Source organism: Phyllostomus hastatus, unplaced genomic scaffold (genome assembly GCF_019186645.2).
Source record: "Phyllostomus hastatus isolate PE091 unplaced genomic scaffold, TTU_PhHast_1.1 phas_scaffold_93, whole genome shotgun sequence".
Lineage (NCBI taxonomy): Eukaryota > Metazoa > Chordata > Mammalia > Chiroptera > Phyllostomidae > Phyllostomus > Phyllostomus hastatus.
In genome coordinates this window covers 43,751,678-43,778,001 of record NW_025334042.1, presented here as the reverse complement: position 1 = coordinate 43,778,001, position 26,324 = coordinate 43,751,678, and the positions used below count along the sequence as shown (strand labels likewise).

Here is a 26,324-nt window from a genome sequence, read left to right as displayed (position 1 = left end):
TTGAAAGTCAGACAGAAATAGAATCAGCTGCTTTTGAGTTGAGTCTGGTGGCTGATTCACAAACCAGTGGTAGATTAAGACTGCATTGGCCTTAACTGAACCAAAATTATTTTCATTATGAAGAAACAATAGAGAGGCAAAATGTCTGGCCTGGGGCCCAGGACACAAACTTGTCAGTTCATCAGTTCTGCCTTCCTTTTGCTACAATTTTCAAACTTTCAGATGAAAACAACTCTTCCAGTCATTTTTCCCATCACCTTGTTTTGTGTGGAGGGAACTGAGACTCAGAGGGGTTAGATGTTCCCCTTTTCCAGTCAGAGCATTGGAGTAAACAAAGGATCACTGAGTTACCCCACAGTCCTCACCAAAGGGGAGGTTCAGTTTTGACTCTTCTGGGCTGGGAAAAATAAGGCAGGAATAATTTCATTTACGTACACTTGAGCATACACTCACAGAGTCAACTGTTTTAATGGACACAGTCTGTCTGAGGACTTTCCAGTGTTCTCCCAGTCCACTCTCAGCCACTCCAGGCTGCCTTCCACAGTGCTTCAGCCTCCAGACAAGGGGTGGGCGTGTTTGTGGAGTGCTGGTTCACAGGAGTTTCTGAATCTAGGCCAAAGTCAATGTGTATTTTTACATTTCAGAATGTTTTCCATCCCTCATCTTACTTTATCCCTACTATGTAGTTGTGAGGAGAAAGCTAAAATGAACTCCATTTCACATGTAGGGAAAATGAGACACAGTGATGTTCCCAAGATCACATGATGAATGTAATGGGAGAGACCAGATCTGAACCTGACGATCCTCTCTCTCGTTTCAGTTTTCCAAACTACAGGCCATACTCTCCTACCTCTCCCTTCTATTAACATGAACTAGAGAAGCTGTACAATGAATGGATACTGGGAGGTACATATGCTCCTATCTTCACTTTTACAAAAGATGCTTCTAGTTAATTTGTTTGGGTTAAGTTTGAAGAGATGCTTGGCATTTGGAATTGTAAGAGCTATTTCTTTTCTGGATCCCACTGTTTTAAAATTGAACTCTCCGTGCCTAAAGAGACAGATCCTTTCACGACCTTTTTGTGATGAGCAGTACTCTGTGCCGGACTCTTCCAATGGACACTCATTTTATTACGATAGCACAGAAGACAGGATCTCTTAAATAAATGAAACTTTATGACAGTCTTTTATGTGCTAAGCTAAAAAAAACTCTAAAGGAAGGCAGAGTTGCTTGGAGAAGTGACTTTCTTTAGGAGATTTCCTAGTCCCTTGGAGTTTTTCCCTTCATACAACTGTGACCACTTTGAGCAGATGTTAGAAGCTTCATCTCTTCACAGGAAAAAATCCTCAGCTTTTATCTTGAGGGATTTTTGAGTGTTTGTTTGTTCAAGGGGTGTGTCTCTTACAAAAACATGGTCAAGAGTTTGTAGAGGTGCGTGAGAAATTATATTAGTCCTAAAAACAGAAAAACATTTGCTGTACTTTAGGTTCTATTCTGTTTTTGGTGACTAAGAGCTGTAACTAATATATGTCCTCTTCCAGATGCATCTCTTTCAAGGTTCTTCTTAATGGTTACCACAGCTTTCCTCAGTCATTCACTAGTTATCTAGAACAAAGTCCTTCTAAGTTTATTGTTAAAGTTTCTCTCTCTCCTTGGAACTTGAAAACATTGTGCTTCAAGCTAGACATTTTGAGAACTATGTGAAAATTGTGTGTTGTGACTTGAGCTTTTCGGAAATGGCTATGCTAAGATACTAAGAGGTAATTAGAATCACACAAATTGGAAAATCGTGACTTTCTCCTTGAGGAAACTCTGATAAACTGGACTAATCTATAATTTAGCAAATTGGAAAATGAGGAGGTAGAAGAAGAGCTGGTGGATCATAAGCTGATGCCAGTTCTAAAACTGTAGTCCTTAGTAACTTGGTATTTTAGCAGTTACTCGGGGTTCCATAGCTATATTCAGCTTTAAACTCACTGGCTACTGTTTTACAAATAGCAGCTGGCCTCAGCACAGTGATGATTCTCTGTCTTTCAACTCTCACCTTGAAAATCAGCATCACATTATTGGCATGTACCATTCTTGCATTTCACAATCATGTAAATACCTTACCACAAACCACATGTCTGCACATGAACACCTAGCTTTTCCATTTGTTGACTGACTTAGCCCCTTCCCTTCTCCAGCCCTGGCATATCATTAGTGGTGTGAAGGGAAGAGAGCACGTGGAGTGCGCAGGATGAGTCAGTCCAAGGGAGGCTGCAGGTCTGGGTTAAATCACAAATGAGCTTTTCCCATTTTTATTTTGTGGCATGTTTGCCAAAGTGTGGTGGAGTGCCCTTTGGGGGTAAAAGGTAGAGGTTGCAGGTCAGGACTGGAACTTTTAATATACTATTTAAGATGTAGTCAATTCCCTTCAGATACTTCCTTCCCTGACCACACCCCTTTGTTCTTGGCCTTCATACCATAACTCAACCTGCTTCAGTTCTGCCCAAGTAGTGACCTGGGGTGACATCCTCAGAAGAGGTGAAGCTGGAGGAAGGAGCAGAGACCAAGGTCGTCAATTGGCAGGAAAGTAATAAAACCATAGCAGGCAGTGGACACAGGAAGAAAAGGCACTGTTCACTCTGGCTATAAAAGGCAATGATATTTAACAAGAGATATGATAGGGTCCATGAAATTTAGTCAGTGTAAATAAGGATTACAATCAGAAGTTAGAGTTAAATCTAATGTCAGTTTTTACTCACTCATGAATTACTATTCAAGCCTTTGCTTTCTCTTTATTGATTACATATCATCATCATCATCATTAAAATACTTGAATATCTACAAAGTACATTAGAAATTCAGACAATGTTGGAAGAACTCATTGAGAGGACATGACCCGTGAGTTGGACCTGGGCAATTAGAGCCTCCTCACTCTCTTCCCTGTCCTTAGGATGTACTTGCTGACCACAATTTCCTATAGTAGTAGCTGTTTCGAGGACAGAACCTTGAGAGAGTAAGATATTTATTGAGACCATCTGGAAAGAACACATGATTGAACTTAGTTATGGCCTCTATATAAACTTTTTAGATTGTGGTGGATGGATGCAGAGATCTATTCATCTTGTGACCACCCAAGGCAGGGAACCTCCCTGAAACTCCCAGCCTTTAAAAACCCTCAAAATGAAGGTCCCCAGGGAATGCTCCCACCTCCGTGAGCACACCCATGTTTTTCCCTTTCCCCACTTCTCCCCCTACAGGTGTGCATTTCCTAAACTCTAAGGTACCCCAGAGACTTGCAACAAGGGGAGCAATGGGCAGTGGCAGCTCATCCTGGCTAAACACCAAGCCTGTCTCCAAGGCCCCCTTTTATTTGACGCTCCAGTGAGCAGACAGCAGCCCCTCCTTGGTTCATGTCTTTCCTACATGTTTAGAGAACCAAAGCAGCCCCACCTAATCCCTTTTCTGTTGCTTCTCCCATCCTAAGCCCTTCCTTGTTTCACTGTCTCCAGCTTTAATAAACATGCTCTGAGAATAAAAAAAAAAGACACATATGTTTCTTTGCTTAATAAAACTTCCACCTAGCAATCTGAAGTTGTCTGCCTCTCTTTTTTAATCTCTTCTTGCCCTCTGTGTACAGGTGCTGATTTCATATTTTGCCCAGGGAACTCCCAAGCTTGCCTATCATTCCTCAAAGTCTGGGTGAACTTCATACTTCATATTTCTCCTTTACTGGAGAACCAGATGACTGAGGATGGGAAGGGTCAACTCTGTTTCCTGACACATCTTGATCTCATTGTAGAGGTACTCAGTAAATGCTTGACGAGGGGATGAAAGAGTGAATGACTGAGAATGAGTGCTCGGTACTGTCCGTGGAAACCTACTCTAATCCTTACTGTGGAGCTAACATAGGCATATTTTCTCTTTTAACCCCAATTCCATAAAGGTGCTACATGTTTTCATTTGATAAAATGAACGTATTCTTTCCTCATTCTTTTGCATAGAATTGATGCAGTGATTATGGTAGCCTGAAAGAAGACATGTTTGGGCTTCTGTAAAATAATATCAAAGACTGAGTGGCTTATACACAACAGAAATTTATTTTTCACAGTTATGTAGGTTGGAAGTTCGAGATCAGGTGGCCAGCATGGTCAGGAGGGAAAGCCTCTTCTGGGTTACAGACTTCTAATTGTGTTCTCACGTGGTAGAAAGGGAAGGACTCTCTCTGAGGTTTCTTTTATAAGGGCACCAGTCCTAAGCATGAGTCATGAGGACACCACTCTCAGGACCTAATCCCCTCCCAGGAGCCCTACCTCCTAATACCATTATATTGGGCAGTAGGATTTAACAGGTGAATTTTGGAGAGACACAAACATATTCAGACCACACACACCACTGCTGCTGGGTGTGTGGACAGATGACAGTGCTTAGCTGAATCCCACTCATCAACCTCCAACCCAGCGATTGCCCTTTGATGAGGAGATCACACACCTTTGCTGTGGAGTTCACACACCTTTGCTGTGGGCAGCCTGCATCAGATGTTCGGTGTGGGGATATGAAGCCCTGGCCTCCATGCTCCAGTTTGGGACAGCTCTGCAAGGACACGTCAGCACCAAATGTCCTCATGGGAAAATCTGAGCTTTTGTTGTGACTACGTCTCTGCCCAACTTTTCCTTCTGCTTCACGCTGCTTTCTTTCCCCACAAGTTCCCAGAGTGCTCCCCATTAAGTTCCTGCAAGGAAGCTTAGTCTCAAAGTCCTCTTCCTGAGACATACGACGTCTCACATAACATGTTTGTTAATTTTAAAACTCTTACTTCACTGCCGCTAGAATGATGTCAAATTGCATCTGTTTTTTTTCTCCCTTGAGACTTAGCTAATACCACATTACCATATTAAGACCAAGGGCCTAATGTAGAAATTAAATCCTGCTATTAAGACTAAGCACATTTTTTTGAATATTAAAACTTTAAAGTCTGGATCCCACACAACTTTTCATAACAAGCTATAGGGATTAAGCTATATAAGCAGCTTAATGCTTTAACACTCCATTCTCCATCACTTCTACTGCTGGTGTGACTCAGATGTTTCATTGTTAAACCTGCAGAAACAATGACCTCTGCTTGCAGAATGGAAAGAAAAGAATGACACACTGGCTTCTCTTAGACACGGTTTGGAGGAGAGTGAAGCTTCTTCAAATTTACAGAGATATGATTTTTAAAATTAATTTATTTCTTGAATTTCTAGTGTACCTTTTATTCAAAGGTTTGAAACTCAAAAGAAGTTTTTAACTTTCTCTTTTTTCTGTTCCCTACGTTTCTCCATGTAAAAATACCATAATTAGGAGTGTGAACCTGATACATCCCACTTCCTATTTTATTTTTTTCTGTTGAATAAGTCACATTCTTTAAGATCGATTTCTGGTGGTTCTGAATAATGGTGTTCTGCAGTGCAGTTGCAGTTCTGACGTGGCTGTGTGAGGAGGTGAGCCATGTTTACCTAGGCTGCCCCCGTCTTCCACACTCTTTCAGAAAAGTGAAATAAATAGGGCTGGTTCCAAACTCAACTGTGAAACGAAGTTTGTTCATGATGAGCCTCTAGTGGTCTATGATAGACTCTTTCCCTTTGTGGTTTCTCTTCCCCAAGTCTGGGGCCTCCTCAGCCCACTGCCAGCTTCCTGTCTGCCCCTCTTTTCAGCACCCTTCTTCTTTATCCCGCTCTCCCTGTTCTGCTGTTCTCTCTCCGTGACCCAGAATGAGTCTAATAGTTTCCATGCTGCCTATTGTCACTACACCGGAAACTTCCATGTTCTGTAACAGCTCACGCCCAAAGCCAGCTTTGCTCTCTTAGGAGGCAGTTTGGCTGGGCACACATGTAGTTGATTACTAAATATTTAAATGAGTGGATAAATAAATAAACTGCTCTCTCAATACACCACTTAGCACCCATCCTATTTCCCCCTACCCCAGGTGTATGTATATTAACGGAGGCCTGATAAGAAACAGCATACCTTCCTTTCTTCCATGACCACACTAGGTGAGTTGGGAGAGGAATCCCATGACTGGTTGTTGTTAGAATATTCTATTAACTATGCACTTCTGATGCTTTGACCTCAGGGCCTTATGAGGCTGGAGAGATTGCTCCTCCTAGGGTTAGCCAATTTCCAGAGAGCAAACAGCTTACCTGCTCAAGTGTCTTTCATATGCAAACCCACCAATCCAGAGCCCATATTCCAACCACCTCCTTTGCTAAACTCTCACAGGGCTCACCTGGGTGATCATCCATGTGCCCTAATCACCCCAGGGCCAGGTTCCACAAAACTCGGGACAGCTCTTATGCCTCAGACCCTGATGAAATTATTCAAACCAGCCAATCTTGCTTACCCTGCCTTGCCTGCTTCTTTCTATGGAAACCAGAATAAAGTTCCATATCTTCTCTTTGCTCCTCCTGCCTCCTGAGCAACGCTGGTGCTTCCTCATGTGGCCCTGCATGGCATAACAGCTTCCCTCCTCTTGGGACCTGTAACAAACTACCTTTTTAGTGGCAATTGCCTCCTGATCTGTTGGCCTCACCATACCTGAATGATAATACTAATAATAAAAATAATAATACCTATATTTTAAAACAGTTACCTCAAATACTTCTGTTATCTCAAGTGTGAAGTCTCCCCTGCTAATTCTTTTAAGGTCCCTAAGAAAGACTCTTTTCCATAATTTTCGACATTGGGGAAATGACTTTTACTCAGAGAAGACAGTTCAGCATTAAATTTTAAAAATGCAATGACAGTCTTTATTTAATATGTATTATCACCCTGGGACCTAAAAAAACACCCTTGTTATGAATTATTGTATTATTCTGAATGACTAAAGTTCAAAGACACAAAGTGATTTGCTCAAGATCACCGAAGAGGTGAGACTCAAACACAAAAGCTCTCCTGGTGCTCCTCTGACTCATGTCCTGCTCCCACTCCTTCCTCCTATCATGGCCTTCCAAGCCTTCCAAAATCTTTTTGCAAAGTTTTCTTGCATAACATCTCCATTTCCTTTATACTTGGAAGAAAAAGTATGGCAGTCTTTCCAACCAGGGCCAATAAATGAATCCACAATAAAATATAGGTGAGGTATATCTAGATATTTCAACAATAAACAGCCTTGGTAAATGAATGTGGAGTTTTAAGAAGGTATTACCAAATGGTAGATAAAATCCATAAATGACAGAAGTTTCTAATATGAAGCCTGATCTTTAGTGAATGAATTAGAACTTTCACAAATTTTCTTTTTGAAGAAATTCCATTCTTTGGTACAAAGAACAGATCTACAAAGAACAGGACTGGCTATGAAGGAGACAGGAAAAAAATACCTTGTGGTTTGGATAAAACACGAACCGAGAAGGAATACTTAAATTCAATATTGTAAAGATAAAAAGTAAGCATACAAAAGACAATCTATAATAAAATTGTTATTGAATGCCACCAAGCAGCGCAATACACAGCTAAGATATTAAAACTTATGTAGTCAGTGTTGACCATAGTTATTGGGGAGAACACTTCAAATACAATAATGGAAAAATTAACCCAATATTGAACAAAACACAACTCATCGAAATTTAGTCATTAGTATTTACCAAATTGGTACAACAGTTTGGAATTTCACTGTTTTAAGCAAGAAGGAGGCAAAGCTGAGAAAGAGGGAAGAGAAAAACATAATAAAGTAAATCAAATAATTTGGAAATTAAAAATACATTGATTAAAGCGTTGGGTTGTGAGCATGGAGAAAAGAAGACTGGATAAGGAGGCTTGAAGGCAACCAGCGAAGTGTCCAGTTGCTGCCTGGAGATGGTGATTGGCAGCTGCTAAGAATTTCCCGGAGTGTGGGTGAGAAGAAATAAGCTGGTGTGGCTGGGGGTCCTCAGCTGGATATCAGGAAGAATTTCCTGACCCGTAAATGTCAACAGCTCTGGTTTACAGGATCAAAGGGAGGCTTCTGGGATGTGCCTATCCTTGGAGTATTTTTCAGCCTCAAGCAAGAGACTGGGTGGTTTTCTGCAGCCCCGTGGATAGACTGGATGGTCTGCTCAGAATCCGCCCGTCTCAGGTTGCAGAGAGGTGTGCCTTACACAGCTGCTTTCAGTGTCCTTGCCAGCTGCTGACTCCCAGCTCAGAGGCTAAAGGGAACAACTAAGTCTTTCACACTGTGTTCCTCGCTTGGACTAGTCCTTAGGTGTACGCTGTGGTTTTTTAGCTCTTGAGCACTTAGGCACTTTCCTTCTGAGCCAAGGGCCTCCTGGGAACAATGTAGCATTTGTGTGTGGACAGTAACAGCCTATGAGCCAGAGACACTTGGCCAAGCCCTCCCTCCCACAAAGGGCTGGATTGCACACCTCACCTGCAATAATCTGGGCTGAGTCGGCACTAGCCTGCCCCGCGGCCAAGTGCTCCCCTCCTCCTACCTCTTCCCTAACCTGTTACCTGATTTGATTCTGAGCAATTTGGCTATCTTTACACTAATTCTCGCACAGGATGGTCTCTACCCACCTCCCATCCCACCCACGGAGTGAACAATAACAAATTAGTGGCTTGTAGCCTGACTGACAGTGGGCACCTAAGAGTGAGGTCCCCACTGCTTAGTTGGGCAGCTGGGTATTTACAAAAGGTTTGCAGAGAGATGCCAGTCTTTTCTTATAACGTTATGGCCTTTTATTGCGCACTTGTGGATGTACATGGGGAGTCAGGAATGCTAACCAAGCATTGAGTTTTTACATGGTCTGTTTCTGTTGAGTTCAGGACCTTAGGAACATCATTTGACTTCTGGCAAAAAGACCATTCCAGAAAGGAGTTTAAAACCATCCTTTTGATCTTGGCCCTGAATGAGAGGGAGGACATGTATTTATGAAGAAACTAGAGTTTCAACCCTGAGGTAACACTAATAGAGAAGAAACTATGTTATGTGTAAGCCACGTGCAGTGTCCAAATACAATATGAAATGATAAATCAGAACATTTCCTTCGAGACCTGTCTTTTCTTCACAGTGGTATCATATACTTCTCTTGAAGCCTCCATCCAGTGGTGGTGTGGTGGTACTGCAGTGTATGGGCCTGCGTGGTAGGCATGAGTAAGAGAAAATTGGATGGGTAGTGAGAGCATGTAGGCAAATTAAAAGGAAGCACAAGGAGAGTAAATGAGATCTTAAGGAACGAAATGGAGCTGCGTGAGTGTGCAGGGCCAGATGGTTTTGTTGTTTAGTGGGTCTGAGTTTGGGTTGCCCCTCTGTTTTCAGCATGAAGTGGGCACTGGGTGGCATGCAGAAGCACCAGAGAGAATTCAGAGTTCCACCTTTTGAGGCTTTTCTTCTGATTCATCATTTTCTCTCTGAAAGACATCATGACATGGTATTTAGATCTGGAGTCCACTCTTGTTTTTTGAGCTCTAAGATTAGAAAACTGAGCTATTTTGTTGATGCTGGAAGTTCCAAATCTACCTGGAATTTTTATGTCATGAACTCTTTCTATGGAATTGGATTTGTTTCCCATGGATATTGTACTCAATATGGTGAAATCCCAAATTCAGCTCCTTTCAATAAACAAGACCTTTTCAAAAATGCTTTTGTAGTTCTATTCTGATGACTATATCCTAACGAGTATCCAGGCTCCATCAACCATGTTGCTCATATACCTTTGCTCTTAATAAAATCCAGTGGAGCCAAAGAATTTTTATTCACAAGGAAATAACAGGGACATAGAGAGGAGAGAACTCCACTTGCCTTCCCCGCAGGCTCACACTCACCGGCCCGTTCCCTTTTAGGAATCCATCACAGAAGTTTTGCACAAGCTCTACTGACACTTCTGCCATGGGCAGTGTATCCCACTCCTCATCGAAAGTCCGGTAAATCGCCAAAGCGGGCAGTTCAGACGTCTTTAGTTTGAAATATGATATCACCTTCCCATTTTCCTTTATACCACTGTCCACCAGAATGAAAAGAATCTGCAGTTGGAGAAGTTTGAAAGAGAGAGATCTGTCTGAGGTCCTGGGGGGAAGAGACATCTTGTAATTGTGGCATTTCACTCAGACCGAATTTGTGGTTTGTGCCACACAATTTACCTCTCGGTTGGACTAGAATGAGTGTGTGCTTGCTTTGCATTGCTTAGGTATATTATCCCTTTGGTCAGGGTGATTTAATTTCAAGAACAGGGGATTGGGAGAGACTAGTGGTAACCTTTAGTGATTAAGTAAGTAGAGCCTAATGGTTAAAAGCAGAGAATACATTTTAAATTTTGCTTCTGGTACTATTTAGCTGCGTGACTCTGAGCATATTACTTAGCCTTTCTGAGACTCAGTGTTCTCATGGGTGAAATGGGCTTTTGTTGGAGATTAAATGAGAGGATGCAATTAGTATTTCTAGTATAGTTTCTAGCACACAGTGAGTGCTTCACAAATGTTAACTATTCTGTATTATTAAATCAAACCTTGTACCTAAAGTAGAAATCTTCTTATAATATTGTGGTTACAGAATTATCTAAATTCAGTAGCACTGACTACTTACAGTGTTATGAAAACAGCCACCAGAAAATCAGCTTATTTTATCAGTAGGTAGTTATCATTGATCAGGTAACTTAGTTCAACGCAGTAACCTTGAAGTTGTTGAAGTTTTACTGTTCGGTGATATCAAGTGGAACTATACAAGGAAGGGAGTATGTATGTATGTATGTATGTATTTATTTATTTATTGTCCCTTAGCCACCAGGTACTGAACATTCGTTAGGCGAGATAGGTGTTTGTTATGTGAAACAGGTCCTGAGGTCTAAAACTTTAAAAGACTAGGGCAAGAAGAAAAACATTGTAATGAATAGGTAATTTTTATTTTCAGTATCTTTGAGTCTCTGTTTTGTCTTCACTTGTCCATGTAGGAAAAAAGTAACAGACTTTACCACTAATGAAAGACATAATTATACAGGCCTTGAATAGTATAAACTACATATCTTTAATTTTAAATCAGAGTAATGTGATTTAGCATGTCCCAGTTCTTGCTTTATCTCTTAACCATGTAAGTTTTCCTTATCTATCTCACTCCCTTAGCCCCAGTTTTCTTTTTCTACTGCGCTGGTACTGAGTTTTCAAAAGAGTGTCTTCCAAGCCAGACCTACCTTCCCCTGGAAGAGTTTAGCTGCCTTCTGGTAGCTGTGCATGCTTTCTTCATACTCGGGAGAGGCCTTGTTTGTCATCAGGAGAAGATGAACAGGAACCATGCTATTAAATAGGCCAATCACAGTCTGGCAAGTTGAAATGGATTATAACGGAGTGGAAGAGAGAGGGAGAAAAAATCCCCATTAGTGGTGACCCAGTGACTAGGTAGAGTGCAACGTGAATGAGAGCTGTTCACCCATAACACGGTGGTAACTAGCCTCTCAGATGCCTTTCAGTAAGGCTCACCCTCTGGTTTTCATGCTGGGTTGACCTCTTTTCCCCACACAGAGTAGGGACGGATGGAGTAACCAGTGAGATGAGGCAGAAATGATGGAGTGTAACTTCCAAGGGACAGCCATAAAAGGCACTGTGGTTTCTGCCTTGCTCTCTCTTACACCACTCATTCCAGGGAAGACTAGTCCCAGTGTTGGAAAGAGTCACATGGCAAAGGACTAAGGCCTCCTATTAACAGCCAGCACTGACTTGCCAATCACGTGATGGAGCCATCCTGGAAGCAGATTCTCCAGCCCCAGTCACACCTTCAGATGACATTGCCTCCCTGACCGATGACTGTAGCCTCACAAGGGGCCAAGATCAGAAGCACCTCTCCTAGCCACTCCCGAACTGTTGACCCACAGAAACTGCATGTAATCAATTTTTACTGTTTTAGGCTGCTATACTGATATATAACATAATCTGTTATGTGTCAACATAATCTGTTATATATCAATAGACAACAAATATGAGGGGGGCCCCCAAAACTTGGAATTGATTTATGAAAAATTGTGTATTTATTCTTATATGTTTAAACTTCAGTCACCTTCAAAGTACTCTGCACTGGATGCAGTACACATATCAAGATGTGTACATCGCTCTGTGGAGACTCTCTAGCTCTCTTGGCTACCCTGCAGGCAAGGATCCAGTGGGTTCTTTCCCCAATATTCTTCCCAGTAGTTTAAAACTAGTTCTAAGATTTTAAGTTCAGGATGCTGTATGTTAAATAATTATCTCTTGTTTGATTAGATTCTGCTAGTTGAATTTAAAGCATGTATCTGCCCTCCTAAAGTAGACATGAGGATAATTCTTCAGAAGAGTCAAGAAGCCGAAGCTAAGAAGTTAAAAGTTACTATTGGTTTAGCAGAAGGGATTAGACGTGTCAGAAGTGATTAGTTTAATCCTAATAGACACAGCCTGATTCTTTGCCTGGAAGCCAAGGATTGAGTGTGTGCATTCAAGGTGCACAGCAGGCCAAATGCTCGCCTGTCAGTTTCTGCCCAGTTGCTACTGGTGCAAACCTCTGCCTCAGGAGCATCTGAGAAATAGCTCTTTAGTGTGGGCAGGTCTCTGAGTGAGACAAGTATCACCTTGGGGAAATGAAGTCATAATAAAAGTTGGACTTGCTTCTCTAAAGAAATTCTTATTTTATTCTTTTTGAGGTTATTTATCTTCACTACTAACACAAAAATTAAAAAAAATGTCATTGTTCTGTAAGATAAAGATGGACTGGGCATAAGGACTTGGGCCAGTTCTTGCCCCTGCCTTAGGCTGCAGAACTCCAGGGCCCTGAGACCGTAAACCCAGGGACCATAAAATCAGTCTTTCTGGTTCCACATGCACTCTTGGGTGCCTGGTAGACACAATGATGAAAATAGCGATGGTCTAGGAGAAAAATGCCTTTTCGATGATCTCTGCCAATACCCCCAGGTTGCATGTGTTTGAAATCTTAGCAAAAGTGGAAAAGGAGTCACCACTCCACAGAGACAAACATGGTGTGAGGAGTGGACAGGAATTTAGTCAACAGGGGTGTTTTCTATTGAAGGCTGGTGGGGCAATGGAAAAACCACAGGATCCAGTCAGACAGACCAGTCATGAAAAAAAGAACGGACAAATGCAGAGAGGGCTGTCTCTGAAGCTCAAATTCCCAGTCACATGGCTTTGAGGAAATTATTTTGCTTTTCTACCCTCCTATTTCCTGTCCTGTCAAATGGAAATAGACAATGTGAACTAATGCATGATGAGTTCAATTTTCTGCCTTCAATTATGCCTTTTCTACTAACTGTGTGATCTTGAATAAGTCAGTTGGATCTTGAATGTTTTCTATAAAATGGGCACAATAATTTCCTTACTTCTACCTCAAAAAAAATCAATGTAAAGATTCGAAGAGAATATGGTAGGAAAGGGAGTTGTCATCTCTAAAAATCATGATATGCATGCAAATAAAATACTGTTATTAGAGAATGCATAGTAACTCTGAGCTAATGGAGATCACTGGAAATTAATACCCCATCACTCTGTGATCTCTGTCAGGAAAAATAAAAGGTGGGCAATCTAAGGTAATTCTATAAGCTGTAGAGTGTCAGAAGGCCAGAAGATCATCAGGACAAGAAGACCAACTCCTTACCTAGGCTGCATACAGCAGGCAACGCTAAAAGAAGGCAAACCTGGAAAGAAAGCTGACTCACCTGGAGGGTCTAGGTGTGTGCAGGTGGAGCCAAACCTGCAATTGTTAGCTACGAGGCATTGGGAAAAAGTGCCTAAAATTTTCCATAGAAATTTTATGTGGCTGTGACATCCAAGTACGTGATCAGTAGGCTTTATTTTTTTTTAGATTTTTTTGTCTATTGATGTATTTTACTGCTTTTTAAAAAAGTATTGGTTCCCAATGCTTTCGGGAAACAATGGGCCTTCAGCATCGATTGCGCTGTTGTTTGAGAAGCATGCTCTAGAGCATTGCTGGGAACAGGGCTGCTCTCCTGGATCACTGTCAGGCAGCAAAACTCAGGAGTTTTTGAATCAGTCACCTTAACGTTGCATTAGGGCTCTTTCTTATTAGTCACGTGATAGGTCATTTAACTTTCCTGATTCTGTTTCTTTGCTGAATAGGGACAAAGTTGATCAACCTTAAAGGTTGCAGCAAGGATGACAAGATAAACAACTCAGGTGTTCAATTAACCGCAGATACTGTTAGTACTGATGGAAGGTCAGAGCTCCTGGGGGCAAGGATCTCTGCCATGGAGATAAGCATCCTCCCTGACACGGGGACATCAGGGGCTGGAGGCGGGGCTATTGTTTACCACAGGATTGTACTCTGTCACCAAGCGGAGACTGTTGATCTCAATGAAACGGCTTAATTTGTTGGCATCAATGTTTTCAATGGCTTCACTCACTAAATCCAGTTGTTCGTTATCCACCTGAATAACACAAACATAACGCAATTGTCACTGCTCTGTCTTTATTCATTCACTGGCAAATGTTTCTGAACTATCTACCATGTGTCAGGCACTGACTGGAACTCCAAACACAGAAAGGTAAATAGGAAATGTTCCCTGCCCTTGAGGAACACGCTGTCCCATGGGGCACAGAGAAGCGGACAGACATGACCCACAGGATGTGGCAAGTGTCATCACAGGCCCACATATTATCTCAAGAAGAGCAGAAATGCCTTCAGAAAGTGGTGTCTCTCTTAGAAGGCTAACAACGTATCCATAACTTTTATATGTAGATTACCTCATCATTCAGTTCAAAGTGTTTTTAAATTTCTGTTCTTATTTCTTCTCTACACTTTTCTTGTTATTAATTTCTAGCCTAATTTTTATACTTTATGTCTTTTGTCACCTTCTATATATGTTATTTGTGTCCTTAAAACTGTGTATAGTTTACACAGTTTTTGAATGAAGTATTCTGTATGTGCACATGTGGTTACATGGTTAATTTTATTATATTCTTATTGACTTTTAAAACCAGCTTATTCTATGAAAGAGGAGTCTTAAAATATTCCAGTATGATTGTAGATTCAACCATTTTTCTTATAGTTCTGTCAGTTGTTCTGGCTCTATAGTCTCAGGTGATGTATTAGATAAATGCAAATATAGAATTCTTAAATCTTCTGGACAAATTGCAAGTTTATCATTAGGAAGAGTCATTCTTTATCTCTAAGGGTGCTTGTTGCCCCAAAGACTACTTTGTCTAATGGTAATATACTTATTCCAGCTTTCTTTTGGAAGTGTTTGCACAGTATGTCTCTGTCCTCTTATCTTCATATTTTACTTGTGTCTCTGTGTTGTTATGTTTTAAAATAATGTGTCTCTTATGAAAAGCACATTGTTATATTTTTAAATTCAGTCTGATAATCTGTTTTTTAATCTGTTATTTTTGTAATGTACTTAGTAATATTTAATTAAATATGCATTTTCCATTGGCTCTGCCTGTTCCGAAGTCCTTTAAAAATTTTTTCTCGCCTATTTTAAATTGATTGAATACTTTGTATTATTTGTTCTTTCCCTTTATGGACTTAGAAGTTACAGAGGCTTTAATTATTTTCTTAAGGATTATATAACATGCATTCTTTACTTATCAGAATCTAGCATGAATTGGTCATTTTAACTCCTTCTTGGGCAATGTAGACATTAGAACATTCTAATACAGTTTGCCTCCTCACAAGTCCATTCCCTGGCTCACGCTTAAGACTTAGAGGCTATTACTGTTCTGTGTTTTAATTCTAAATCTCACAAGACATTCTTATTGTTGTTATAGAGTCAACATACATTTACATTTATGCCCATACTTACATTTTTGTTTGCTTTCATTTTTTTCTGTATTTTTAAGCTTCTATCTGGAATTTTTTCCCTCTGCCTAGAACAACCTTTAGCATGAATCAGTTCTGCTGGGTGACAGTCTCTCAGTTTGGTTGTTTCAGATATCTTTGTTTCACCATTACTTTTGAAGGCTATTTTTGTTGGGAGTAGAATTCTAAGTTGACAGTTATCATCTCTTAGTTTTGCAAGATATAATTCTTTAAATTCTGCATTCCACTTTTTCTATTGAAAAGTCACTTGTGAACCTTGATATCACCCCTTTGAGATTACTTTGAAGGTAATTTCTTTTTTCTGATTTAAGATTTTTTCCTTTTCTTTGAGGGTCAGCTATTATATATGATATGGCTAAGAGTAGATTATATATATGATTATATATAATTATATATGTCTGCAAGTGTTTGTGTGTATATATTTTTATATTCATATATGATAATCCTAATCAAATTTCAGGAATTGAGATGATTTAAGTCCAAGCTGGAGCCCTTGGTTTATCCTTATTTTGAGTGTAGTTTTCTTTAGGGTCTAAAGTGGAGAAAAAGGTTTACCTCCTACTTCCTTTTCTGGGCTCTGGACTTCAACATTTACCTTTCTGGCTCTTTATTAACATTTTCTAGTAAATGCTTTATTAGGCATTTTTTAAAAAATGCTAATAAAGCTCTTAGCTTTTTGGCTGCTTCTCCTAAACTCACAAAAGCCTCCCAGATGAAAAGCGCTCCTAATACACACAGAGTTTACCTTTTGGGTTTCTTCCATCTTCTAGATCTTAGTCTCGTCATTTTCCCCTCTTGATAATTTTTCAAAGCCCTCATTTTGGGCCCAGCTTTTTAAAAAATTGCCTTTGGTGGAAGGGATTGCCTAGTTAACTGATCTAATATCCAAGGTTTACATTTTAGAACGACCTTTCCACCATACTCAGATATATTAAAAGATAGAGCTTCATATGGCCACTGTGCCCAGATTTTCTCGTTCATCTTCCCCAGGCTACTTGTGCCCGTCAAGACACAAGGTAATGCTTCTGTCACCCATAGCAACTATGTCTTTGAATAAAAATTATCAGGGCTAGTCCTGAACAAGTCTGTTTCCTAAAATATCATTAGTATCATTTGGGTCACTTTTGAGATTCTTGGGCCACCAACACTTTACCTCTCTTTAACCTCTTTCCCTTACATCTATTATCTCATATCGGTTCTACCCAATCAGATGTTGCCATGGATCTGAACTATCCTTTACCCCCAGAAACCTTCTTCCAGTCTACCCAGCAAAGTCAAAGGTAAGTATCATTTTAGTCTATGAATGAGGGAATTCAGGCAAAGGTGACTTAAAGTCACTGAACAGTAGAAATCCAGTTGAAGATTGTTCTTTATTGTTACCACTACAGTGACTCCATTGTTTAAAGTGTTCAAGGTGGGCTTCCACTGGGTTAGTGAGAAGCAATGTGGACCTCCAAGAAGCTCAGTGTATTCTTTTTGGTAGTTTTCTTAATTCTTGGTATATCTAGTCGTTCTTTTGTAATCCATTCATTTGTTTATGAATTATTTGTTGAGTGCTTTCTATATGTGAGGCTCAGACATGCTGACATTCACTGACATAAAAATTTTACCACGTTATTTGATGACTGTTTTCACAATTCGAATTTATCAAATAAGTACTGAGGCACAGAAAGTGTTTGTATTTCAAAAAACAATCTTGAAAAAATTCATCAAAACCATAGGATATTTTAAACTGTGAACTCCCTTTGTATATTTAATTGTCTTGAAATTCCAAAAGTTCTGAGTAGAAGGCTTGAGGTAGAAATACAAATGCAAGAGAAAAGGTCTTCCTAAGTGGAGTCCTTGGCCAGCCCACTACCATCCCCCTCCCCAAGTCGGAAGAGTGAGGAGAGGAGCAAAACTAGCGCCCAGATCTTTGCTGCTTAAGGCTTAGGTTGCCAGCTGGCATGTGTCTTTCACACTTATGTGTTCGCTAATTTCCACCATCAAAACCATTATTAGTATAATCACAATTAGGGCCTTTTTAATACTTAATATGTCTGAACGCTTCCTGATTATTTTTCTAGAAACTCGCAGGCCAGTGCCTGCAGCTCAGCTGACACAGCTGTGCTCTGGGCAGGAGCCCCGCCCTCTGGCTCTATTTCCAGGCAGTCCCTCACTTTTCCCAGAACAGGGAAAACAGGAAACACCAGTTACTGTAGGTGTTTCTGGACCTAAGGAATGCAGTGCACTGGAGGTAGAAGATGCTCCGTGATAACATTCTCTAGGAAGCAAAGAGCTTTGTTAAAAACCACCCTCCTGAAGTCTATCCAGCCTGTGTGTTTTGTTGAATGAAACATGCCTGATTATTTCATTATTTCTTAAGTGAATACACTTTGGAGTATTCATGTGGAGTGTTTCTGTAAACAGCATTTGAACAGGAAATCTCTGTTCTGTAATGGAAATTATTTGCATAAGGCAAGGGAAAGAAAATATGACCCTAGAACTAAGATTTGAGGAAAAAAAATTATGTATTTTTCCAGTTTTTGGAAAGAATTTTACTGGAGATAGCATATTATTGTTCTCTCCAAGTGAACAGGGATCAGATGAAAAGCAGAAAGAGTACACCAGAGGAATTCCACTTTAAAGTATAATTTTGAAATTCCCTGAGAGTGTCTGAAATGAATTATTTTATGTTTTAGACACTACTTATATTATACCAATAGATTTAATCATTTTTCCTGTTAATTTTGGTAGCATTTTAGCAATATTCCTTTCAATTCCTATGTATTTCTTTCAGTCAACCACCCAGTTTTTCATAAAAAGTATTGAAGTCATCCTCGTTTACACCACAGTTATAGTGTTAAATACTTGCATAGCACTGAGAAGTCATTTGCTAAGCAAATGTCCTCATGTTGCTGGGTTTTTAAAATATTTTTTAATAAGCTGCTTAGCTTACATTACATTGGGTAAATACATACTTTAGAAAAATATTTAATAATTTGACATATTTTATTCTTGCATTAATTATCCCTTCATTTTTATGTACTAGTCTCTTCTGGTTATTTGGCAAGGTGCATTTCTTAAAATAAGTACCCAACAAATAACTGTAAAGGGAATAACAGACTGCCTCTACTCTATTTCCATTATTACCCCAATGGATCAAAGTTAGGCTAATACATTTCTTAAAATAGACATGATTGAGGAAACGGAAAGCAGGGTAATGTTCAAGTAACATCTGAAATTCCATTTAGGACAGGCTCACGCTTATTCAACCCAGGCCAGTGTCTCTGTCGGGGCGACAGTAAGAGTTCTGCTGGTGGGTGTAGAGGGTCTCCCTGCGGTCATGCACACGAGAGACGAGCTGCCATACAAAACAGACAGGCTGTCACACACAACTTACCATCGCTCCATTTTCCATACATTTTTTCCTGATGATATCTATCTAACCCAGTTGCATCATTTCTGTAAAGTGATGCGTTCCACAGATATAGCTTTAGCTGGTCTCTTATATTTATGATCCAGTATTTCAAGCATCCAGTCAGTCATGTTAACCCTTAGAGTCTTGTTATGTTTTCATGTATCATTATTTTCCTTTGTCTCTAGGTATGTCCTTAAAGTTGAAAATTCTACATGTTTAAATTCTGAAATTTTATTGACAAAATATGTAATGTCTAGATTAAATCTTGAGAAGTAACCCAAGGGTTGGATAAGTAGAGACAGTGGGATAGGGAAATGGTTTAGGAGAAAGTTTTGAAAAGCAGACTTTAGAATGAGGGCCATGAGAGAAGATAGAATCTAGGAGTAAAAACAAAGGTTTTCTTCAGGAATAAATGCTTTAGAAAGTCGCTATAGCGACATAGACAACGTGTGCTTTGGAGTCAGTTACCCAAGATAAGAGTCAGATGTCGGTTGGGTCATAGTTGTGAGACTTTGGACAACGGAATCAACCTCATGGAACTTTAGTTTCCTTATTGATAAGGCAGGGCTAACAACAGTTATTTCATCAGATTCTTGTGAGAATTAAATGGTAGAACAACGAAAACACCCAGCATAGTGCCTGTTATAAATTAGTCATGAAACAAACAAACAACAAACCAAATCTAAGAGGAAGGTAAGTACCAGAAAATTGCAACAAGTTTACATTTCCCAATGTAAAGAATAGTTTTAGTTGATACTATCTTTTTTTTTTTTTGAAAAAAGAGCTATCCCAAACTCCTAAATAACAACTCTGCTAGAATATGGACTCAACTTGGAAAGTGTAAACTGAGAAAAAATTGTTTATCTAAAAGCTGGCATGGCGTAAGTTGAATCTCTCCCAGACCTGCTAATGGAGTAGGGCAAGAACCAGTGAGTTTGTTTTGGGTATGGCACAAAATAGTCCTGTCCGCAAAGGTCCCGAGAGTTCATTCGGAGCAGGTCTGTCACTAGCGGTAAACAAAAAACAGATGTGAAAGGAGAATGAACGGCTGTGGGAAGTCATTGCCAGGACTTTATAGAGAATAAATTGTAAGTAAAGTTAATGCACCCACTAGAGGCTGAAAACTCTGTAGAGACATTGGAAGCAACAGGACTTGTCTTTCTTCCCCAGGAAAGTCTTGGTAGCACTAAGACTTTAACATCAGGCCTTCATAAGATCTTTAGACAACAAACTGGGAAAGACGTACCTATGGAACTGTAGCTGGTTAGAAATTTCGTGTTGAAGTGTCACTGCCAATGGTTCAACAGTAACACAGAAAACATTAACCTAACCTTCCATATCTTTCTTACCATAGCTTTTCACAGAGGAGCTCGATTTCTTCCTTTCTCACCGGAGTGAAAGCCAAACCTACAGCTGCTGTCCAGGTGAGGAGAGGGCTGCTGAAGGGACTCGTGCACCTGCAGCCATGCCTTTGGAGGTGAGTTAGTTTCTCAAACACTTCCTGAGTGTCTTCTGGGTACTAGAGACATATTGTAGACCTTAGAATACAACAAGCGGATGTCACGGTTTTTGCCCTTGAATAGTGGGGAATAAGGTGGGACCGACACAGAAGTACATGACCTGCACTCCAAAGTGGTAAATGAAGATAAAGATGTACAGATCTGGAGGAATAGTGAGGCCAGTTCCAGGGAGATTCCAGGAGATTCCAGGGAGACTTTGTGAAGGGGAAGGAGATTCCAGGGAGATTCCAGGGAGAATCCAGGGAGATTCCAGGGAGACTTTGGAGATTCCAGGGAGATTCCAGGGAGACTTTGTGAAGGGTAAGGTGCCCACCCGACTCACTGGAATGTGAGGTGGACTACCTGGGTAAGGCTAAGTGAGAGGGGGACTCGAGGACGGCACGTTCTAGGCAGAGGAGTAGCCTGTGTGACACTGTGGAACTGCGTCATCATACTGTGTGTAGCTGGGTACGGAGAGGACAAATCCCAGGGTGGGAATGTGCAGAAAAAGGGAATAGAGAAGTAGGTGGTGGTCAAGCCATAAAAGGTTATATGTTTAAATATCTTGATTTTGATCTTATAAGAAATGGGAAACACTAAAAAGTTTTAAGAAGGAAGTGCCATCGTCAGGTTTTCAATCTAAACTCATCATTTTGATACCAATCTAAAAATTGCATGTGAAGCCATAGAGGGGGCCCATGAAGAAGTTATGGAATCGTCTATGCCAGTGCTGCTAAGAGTCGAATAGAAGAAGGAAACAGAAAGAGGGAAAGAACATATAGGTTCAGTGAGACAAGAGGTTCAATCAGAAAAAATGAGAGATTGGAGGAACATAGCCATTCAGTAAACAAGTATTTCAGAGGGAAAAACATGATTGAGCAGGTTCTGATGATAAACTCAGTTTTGAATGGGTTACAACTGTAGAGTTTATGAGTGTTTTCAACCAGCAAGTGAGCATTTGAATTATGACAGAGGTCCAGGCTGGAGTGAAAATATTCCAAATCCTCAGCAAACACTTCATCGTCAAACATGAGATAGCATCATATTACCTGAGCATTACCCATTCACTACTTAATTAATTAATTAATTGGACACTTAATGAGCATCTGATCCCCAGAAGGCACCTTTTCAGACACTGGATGAAGAAGTGAACCAGACAGTCTCTGCCTTCGTGAGGCCTGGAGTCTATAGCCTGGATGGGAAGAGCACTGGGTCAGGCAGTAGTACAGATGGAGGGACAGAGGTCTCAAGAGGACTAAGAAAAGAGAGGAGGACCCGGAGAAGTAGGCTCCTAGAAGTCAAGGAAAGAGAGACTAAAGAGAAAAAAAGCAGCCAGCCTCTCAAACACGGCAGAGATGTTCAGTGCAATGAGACCTAAAAAGTGTCTGTTGGCTTTGGAAATACAGACATGTGCTGACCTGGATGAAGGCAGTCTTAATGGAGTGTAAAGTATACACTAGATAGCAGGGTACTTAGAGCTTAAAGAAAGCTGGAGATACTGAACATGAAATACATGTTAGAGAGGTTTGGGTAGGAAGTGAAACAGATCGATAGGATGAAGGCTAGAAGGGGAAGGACATTCAAACCAGAAATCTCGAAACTTTATCTTTGGCTCAGTTTCTCATTTCCAGTGGGCTCCGGTCACCTTTACCCAGATTCTCTACCAATAATACAGGCTTCACTCCTCACCACAGCACCCCTGTTTCTGCATGGGCCCTCACTAGTCCTAGACACCCTGACTTTAAGCTTTGCCTCCTTTCCGTCATCTTGATATCTAATCCTTGCAAGACCTGCCTTTTCTTCACTTTCTGTTGTAACCTCTCTACTGTAACCCTTAGCACATGATCTGTTTTGCCAACCTGACAAAAATTTTCTCCACTCTTGTCCTTTTCCTTGGCAATCCATGTCACCCACCTGCCAAAATGGTGTTGCAATAACACATTTCTGTTTGCCTCACTCTCCTGATCTAAAGGATTTAGGGCCTCTCCTGTGCCAAACAAATGAAGTGAAAACCTATCAAGCTGCTATTCAAATTTCTCCACAATGTGATTCCAATCAAGCCTCTTTGTCTTATTTCATTTCCCCAAAACATGTATCATGAAATACAGTCAAACTGGCCTGATCACTGTTTCCTAAGTTGCATTTTTTAAAAATATATTTATTTTATTGTTTTAAGATTTTTATTTATTTATTTTTAGAGAGGGAACGGAGGGAGAAAGAGAAAGAGAGAAACATCAATGTGCGGTTGCTGGGGGTCATGGCCTGCAACCCAGACATGTACCCTGACTGGGAATCGAACCTGCGACACTTTGGTTCGCAGCCCGCACTCAATCCACTGAGCTACGCCAGCCAGGGCTCCTAAGTTGCATTTTTTTCCTATGTTTGGCCACAAATTCTCTTCCACCTTGTCCAAATTTTTATCTATCCTTTAGATCCAAGTTCAGTTGCCTTTTTTAAAATAAATTTTTCTTGTCAGAATACCTACACTGCTTTTACCCTTGGAGACCATACAACACTTTATCTTTTGTAAAATCTTTGTATTCTAGATACTTGTATATTATGTTTATGATCTCTACTATACTTTAAGATCTGTGAGAGAAAAGGATAAGCTTAACATGTTTTATTATTAATATCTGGCATACAACATACATTTAATACATGTTTAAATGTAAGTAAACTCCCAAAGAGATGAAGATATGCATTTTAGAGTTCAAAAGTATCTTAGAGACGATATGGTCAAACCGTTTTACTTTATAGATGAAAAAATTGGAACTAAGAAGTGTTAAGTGACCTTTTTAAGTCACATGACTGGTCAGCAACAAATCTCATCGCCCGACTCTCAGTCCGGACTGCCCTCAGTTTCATGACAGCATCTGTATGGGAAGCCTGAGTTGAGCCATCACCCTTATTATCATTGTCCCCAACTCCGGCATCATCACTGGTGGTAAAGACATAGACCTTTTCTAGTCTCACAAGTTTATGAGTTCACAACTTAAAGTAAATTAAAACTAGGCGAAGGTTCGAGTGGCCCACCAGACTTACCAGACGGAAGAGGGAAATGGTGTTTCCCGTGAGGTTGTAGTGGGCCAGAACCTGGGGACTGGTGCTGATTCCAAATGCCACATCTGGGAATTTTTGCACCACATCACGGAATATGGACACTGCTGGTATTTCTAAATCCTAAAAACAAGGGGAAAGAAAACCCCACAGAGGTTATTTGGAAGGTGACATGGAATCAGAATAGGGAGTTGAAATGTGCTCACTCGTACTAAAAATCAAAGGCTTGGTTTAGTGTCCAGTAAAGTAATTTCCAGGCTGAGTGGGTTAATTGGTAACTACAAAATTGTGCCTAAGCCTGGGACTCCTCTCTGGCTTTACCATAGAACCTATAGTTGGTTCGTAGCCGAGAGGGGCCTCAAAATCATAGGGTCTGCAAAATTGGGCAGCGTTGTCAGCGACATACCCAAGAAAGCAAATGTTTTAGAAATAATTTGTGTAGTCAAAAAGAAATGCCAAAATAAGAAAGTGTTATCAAAAGGGCCAAAAGAAAAAAAAGAAATTAAAATGAAAACTTATTCATTTTGTTAACAACAGTTTGTGCAAGATGTGGAAGAATAGTCCTCCTTCTACTGTGTATAAGCCAGAGGCATTGTCCATGAAGGATGCTGTTTGTGACTTGTTCCAACTCTGGAGTGGAGGGGGACAGGGGAGCCACTTTTGAGTGGTGAGTCCTTACTATATCTCAAGCTGACATAATTTCCCTGGTGTTGTGGGACCATTGCCCACAGTAGCTCCGGGTAATCATCAGGGCTGAACATATTCTGCTCTGACACCTAGCTGGGTTGAAGAAGATGTGCAAATAGAAAGGAGGAAGGCTAGCCTTGCATCTGGGCTCAAGCAGAGGGGCCTGGCTCCTTGCTCATCTGAAAATACGCATGAAGTTCACTGGAGGCTAATCGTTAATCGAGGCTTCCTCTTTTTTAGTCTGTTCCTTAAAATGGAATTGCTCACAGATCAAATGACGGCATCTGGTGGCTGTTTTAAGTTATTGCACACTGTTCCTGTCCACCTCCTTGCCCCTCCCTGCTGTTCTGAGGGGTGGCTGTTTTTGTCTACACCTCAGATCTGTCTCATCACTGAAAAATGTGCTCTCTTCTCGTCCTCCCCCACTTACATCTCATCACAGCTGTTTCCAGCTGTGTACACAGAATGGCAGGGTGATGATGAGTTGGAATTAATGAATGGAAACTGACCAGAAGGTCTGCAATGAGAGAGAAAGGGCTTGATCAGCTGTGAGTATCACCGGATGTTACCTCCAGAGAAAGATGAAGGTGCTAGAATGATGCTCGCTCACTTATGGCTGCTTTCATTAGCCAGACAGTCAACCTGGATGATGGAGGCTAACACCTTCCATATATGAAACATCATTCTTTTTTAACATTTCAGAACCAAGAGACAGGAGACTGAAGGGCTACCTGTCTGTCAATGCATCACCTGGATGACGGAAGTTGGGCTTACTCTGGCTGCTGACCCAGCAATCAGATACTAGCTTAAGTTTCAAAGCAACCACAAATGAGGAGACACAGCCAGGAGTCTCAGAACTTTTGAGAAAGACGTACTTCAGAGCTGGGAAATGCCTAAACAACTGAGAGTTCTCGAATGAAAAAGCTGAAAGCAAACTCTGACCCCTTGGTTTCTAATGTAGTGTCATCCTGGCTAGATGGCGACTGTCATGTCTCCTTTGAGGCCAAGCTCCAGTTCTTTGGGAGAATGATGAGTAGGGCATGTGGACGAACCTGGAAGAAGCCTATGAGAGCCACCTCAGCAGCAGCAATAAACTCCGTGGCCTCTGGGACATCTGTGAGCCGCACAGGTTCCTGGGGAGCAGGGGAATCGTCTGCACAGAGAGACAGTGAAAGGGAAGCAGAAGGTATCAGGGTACTGAGTGGAGAGGAAGCAGCTCCATCCTGTTTCTCTTCATTTGACGGCCAAGGAGCTCTAGGGGTGCAGTTATGATCATTCCAAGGCTTTATTTATGATTTGTTTTGCCAACATATGGAGGGTGACCCCACCGTATGGCTGCTGTCAGAAGGATAGTGCCAGATTCCCTCTTCCCCACCAGGCAGCACCGGTGCTTATCCAGCATGTCCCAGGAAATCTTCTAGGTCTGGAGGACAAGGATTCGGAGTGCTACCTTGTTCCCTTCCCTTCTCTTGACAACACTTCCACCCTGGAGTCACCCACGTTTGTTTGCTTGTTTTACCTGAGGATTCTTGAATTTCTGCAACGACCTCTGGGGACAGCTTGCACGTGAGGAGAAAGAATAGAAACAGGCATCTGGGCCACATAGCTTCCATTGCTCTTCCGCTGCTGATCCAACCCCTGACTGTGTGTTTCGGGACACGGGTTCAGGGCAGCCCGCTCTGCGGTTGATAGGCTGTGGTGTTGTCAGACCTTTGGGAACTTTGCAGCTGGCGCTAGGGGGACCTTCAACTTCTGAGATAAGAGACCAAATTTAGTGACAGGGCCTCAGAGCCAAACCAACTCAAGGGAAGTCAAGTCAGTTCATTTAAATAAAAAAAAAAATTCCATGCCAGGCCTTGCCTTGAGCAGTGCAGATAGACAACTTCAATCTGATCCAGCCTCTCCCAGCTTAGATTGTTAATATGCAAAATGC

At 41.0% G+C, this 26,324-nt stretch overlaps 1 protein-coding gene across 1 annotated transcript; it reads right to left on the bottom strand.

The window, feature by feature from the left end:
• Positions 1 to 6,775: 6,775 nt before the first annotated feature.
• On the bottom strand, positions 6,776 to 26,069 carry ERP27 (endoplasmic reticulum protein 27). Its single transcript, XM_045829667.1, has 7 exons — positions 25,911 to 26,069; positions 25,444 to 25,544; positions 23,690 to 23,827; positions 14,238 to 14,354; positions 11,124 to 11,249; positions 9,766 to 9,963; positions 6,776 to 9,351 (listed from the first exon to the last, which is right to left on the bottom strand). Exons 1-7 carry the CDS (start codon positions 26,002 to 26,004, stop codon positions 9,304 to 9,306), a joined length of 822 nt encoding a protein of 273 aa, XP_045685623.1. The 5' UTR covers positions 26,005 to 26,069; the 3' UTR covers positions 6,776 to 9,303.
• Between the last annotated feature and the right edge of the window lie 255 nt (positions 26,070 to 26,324).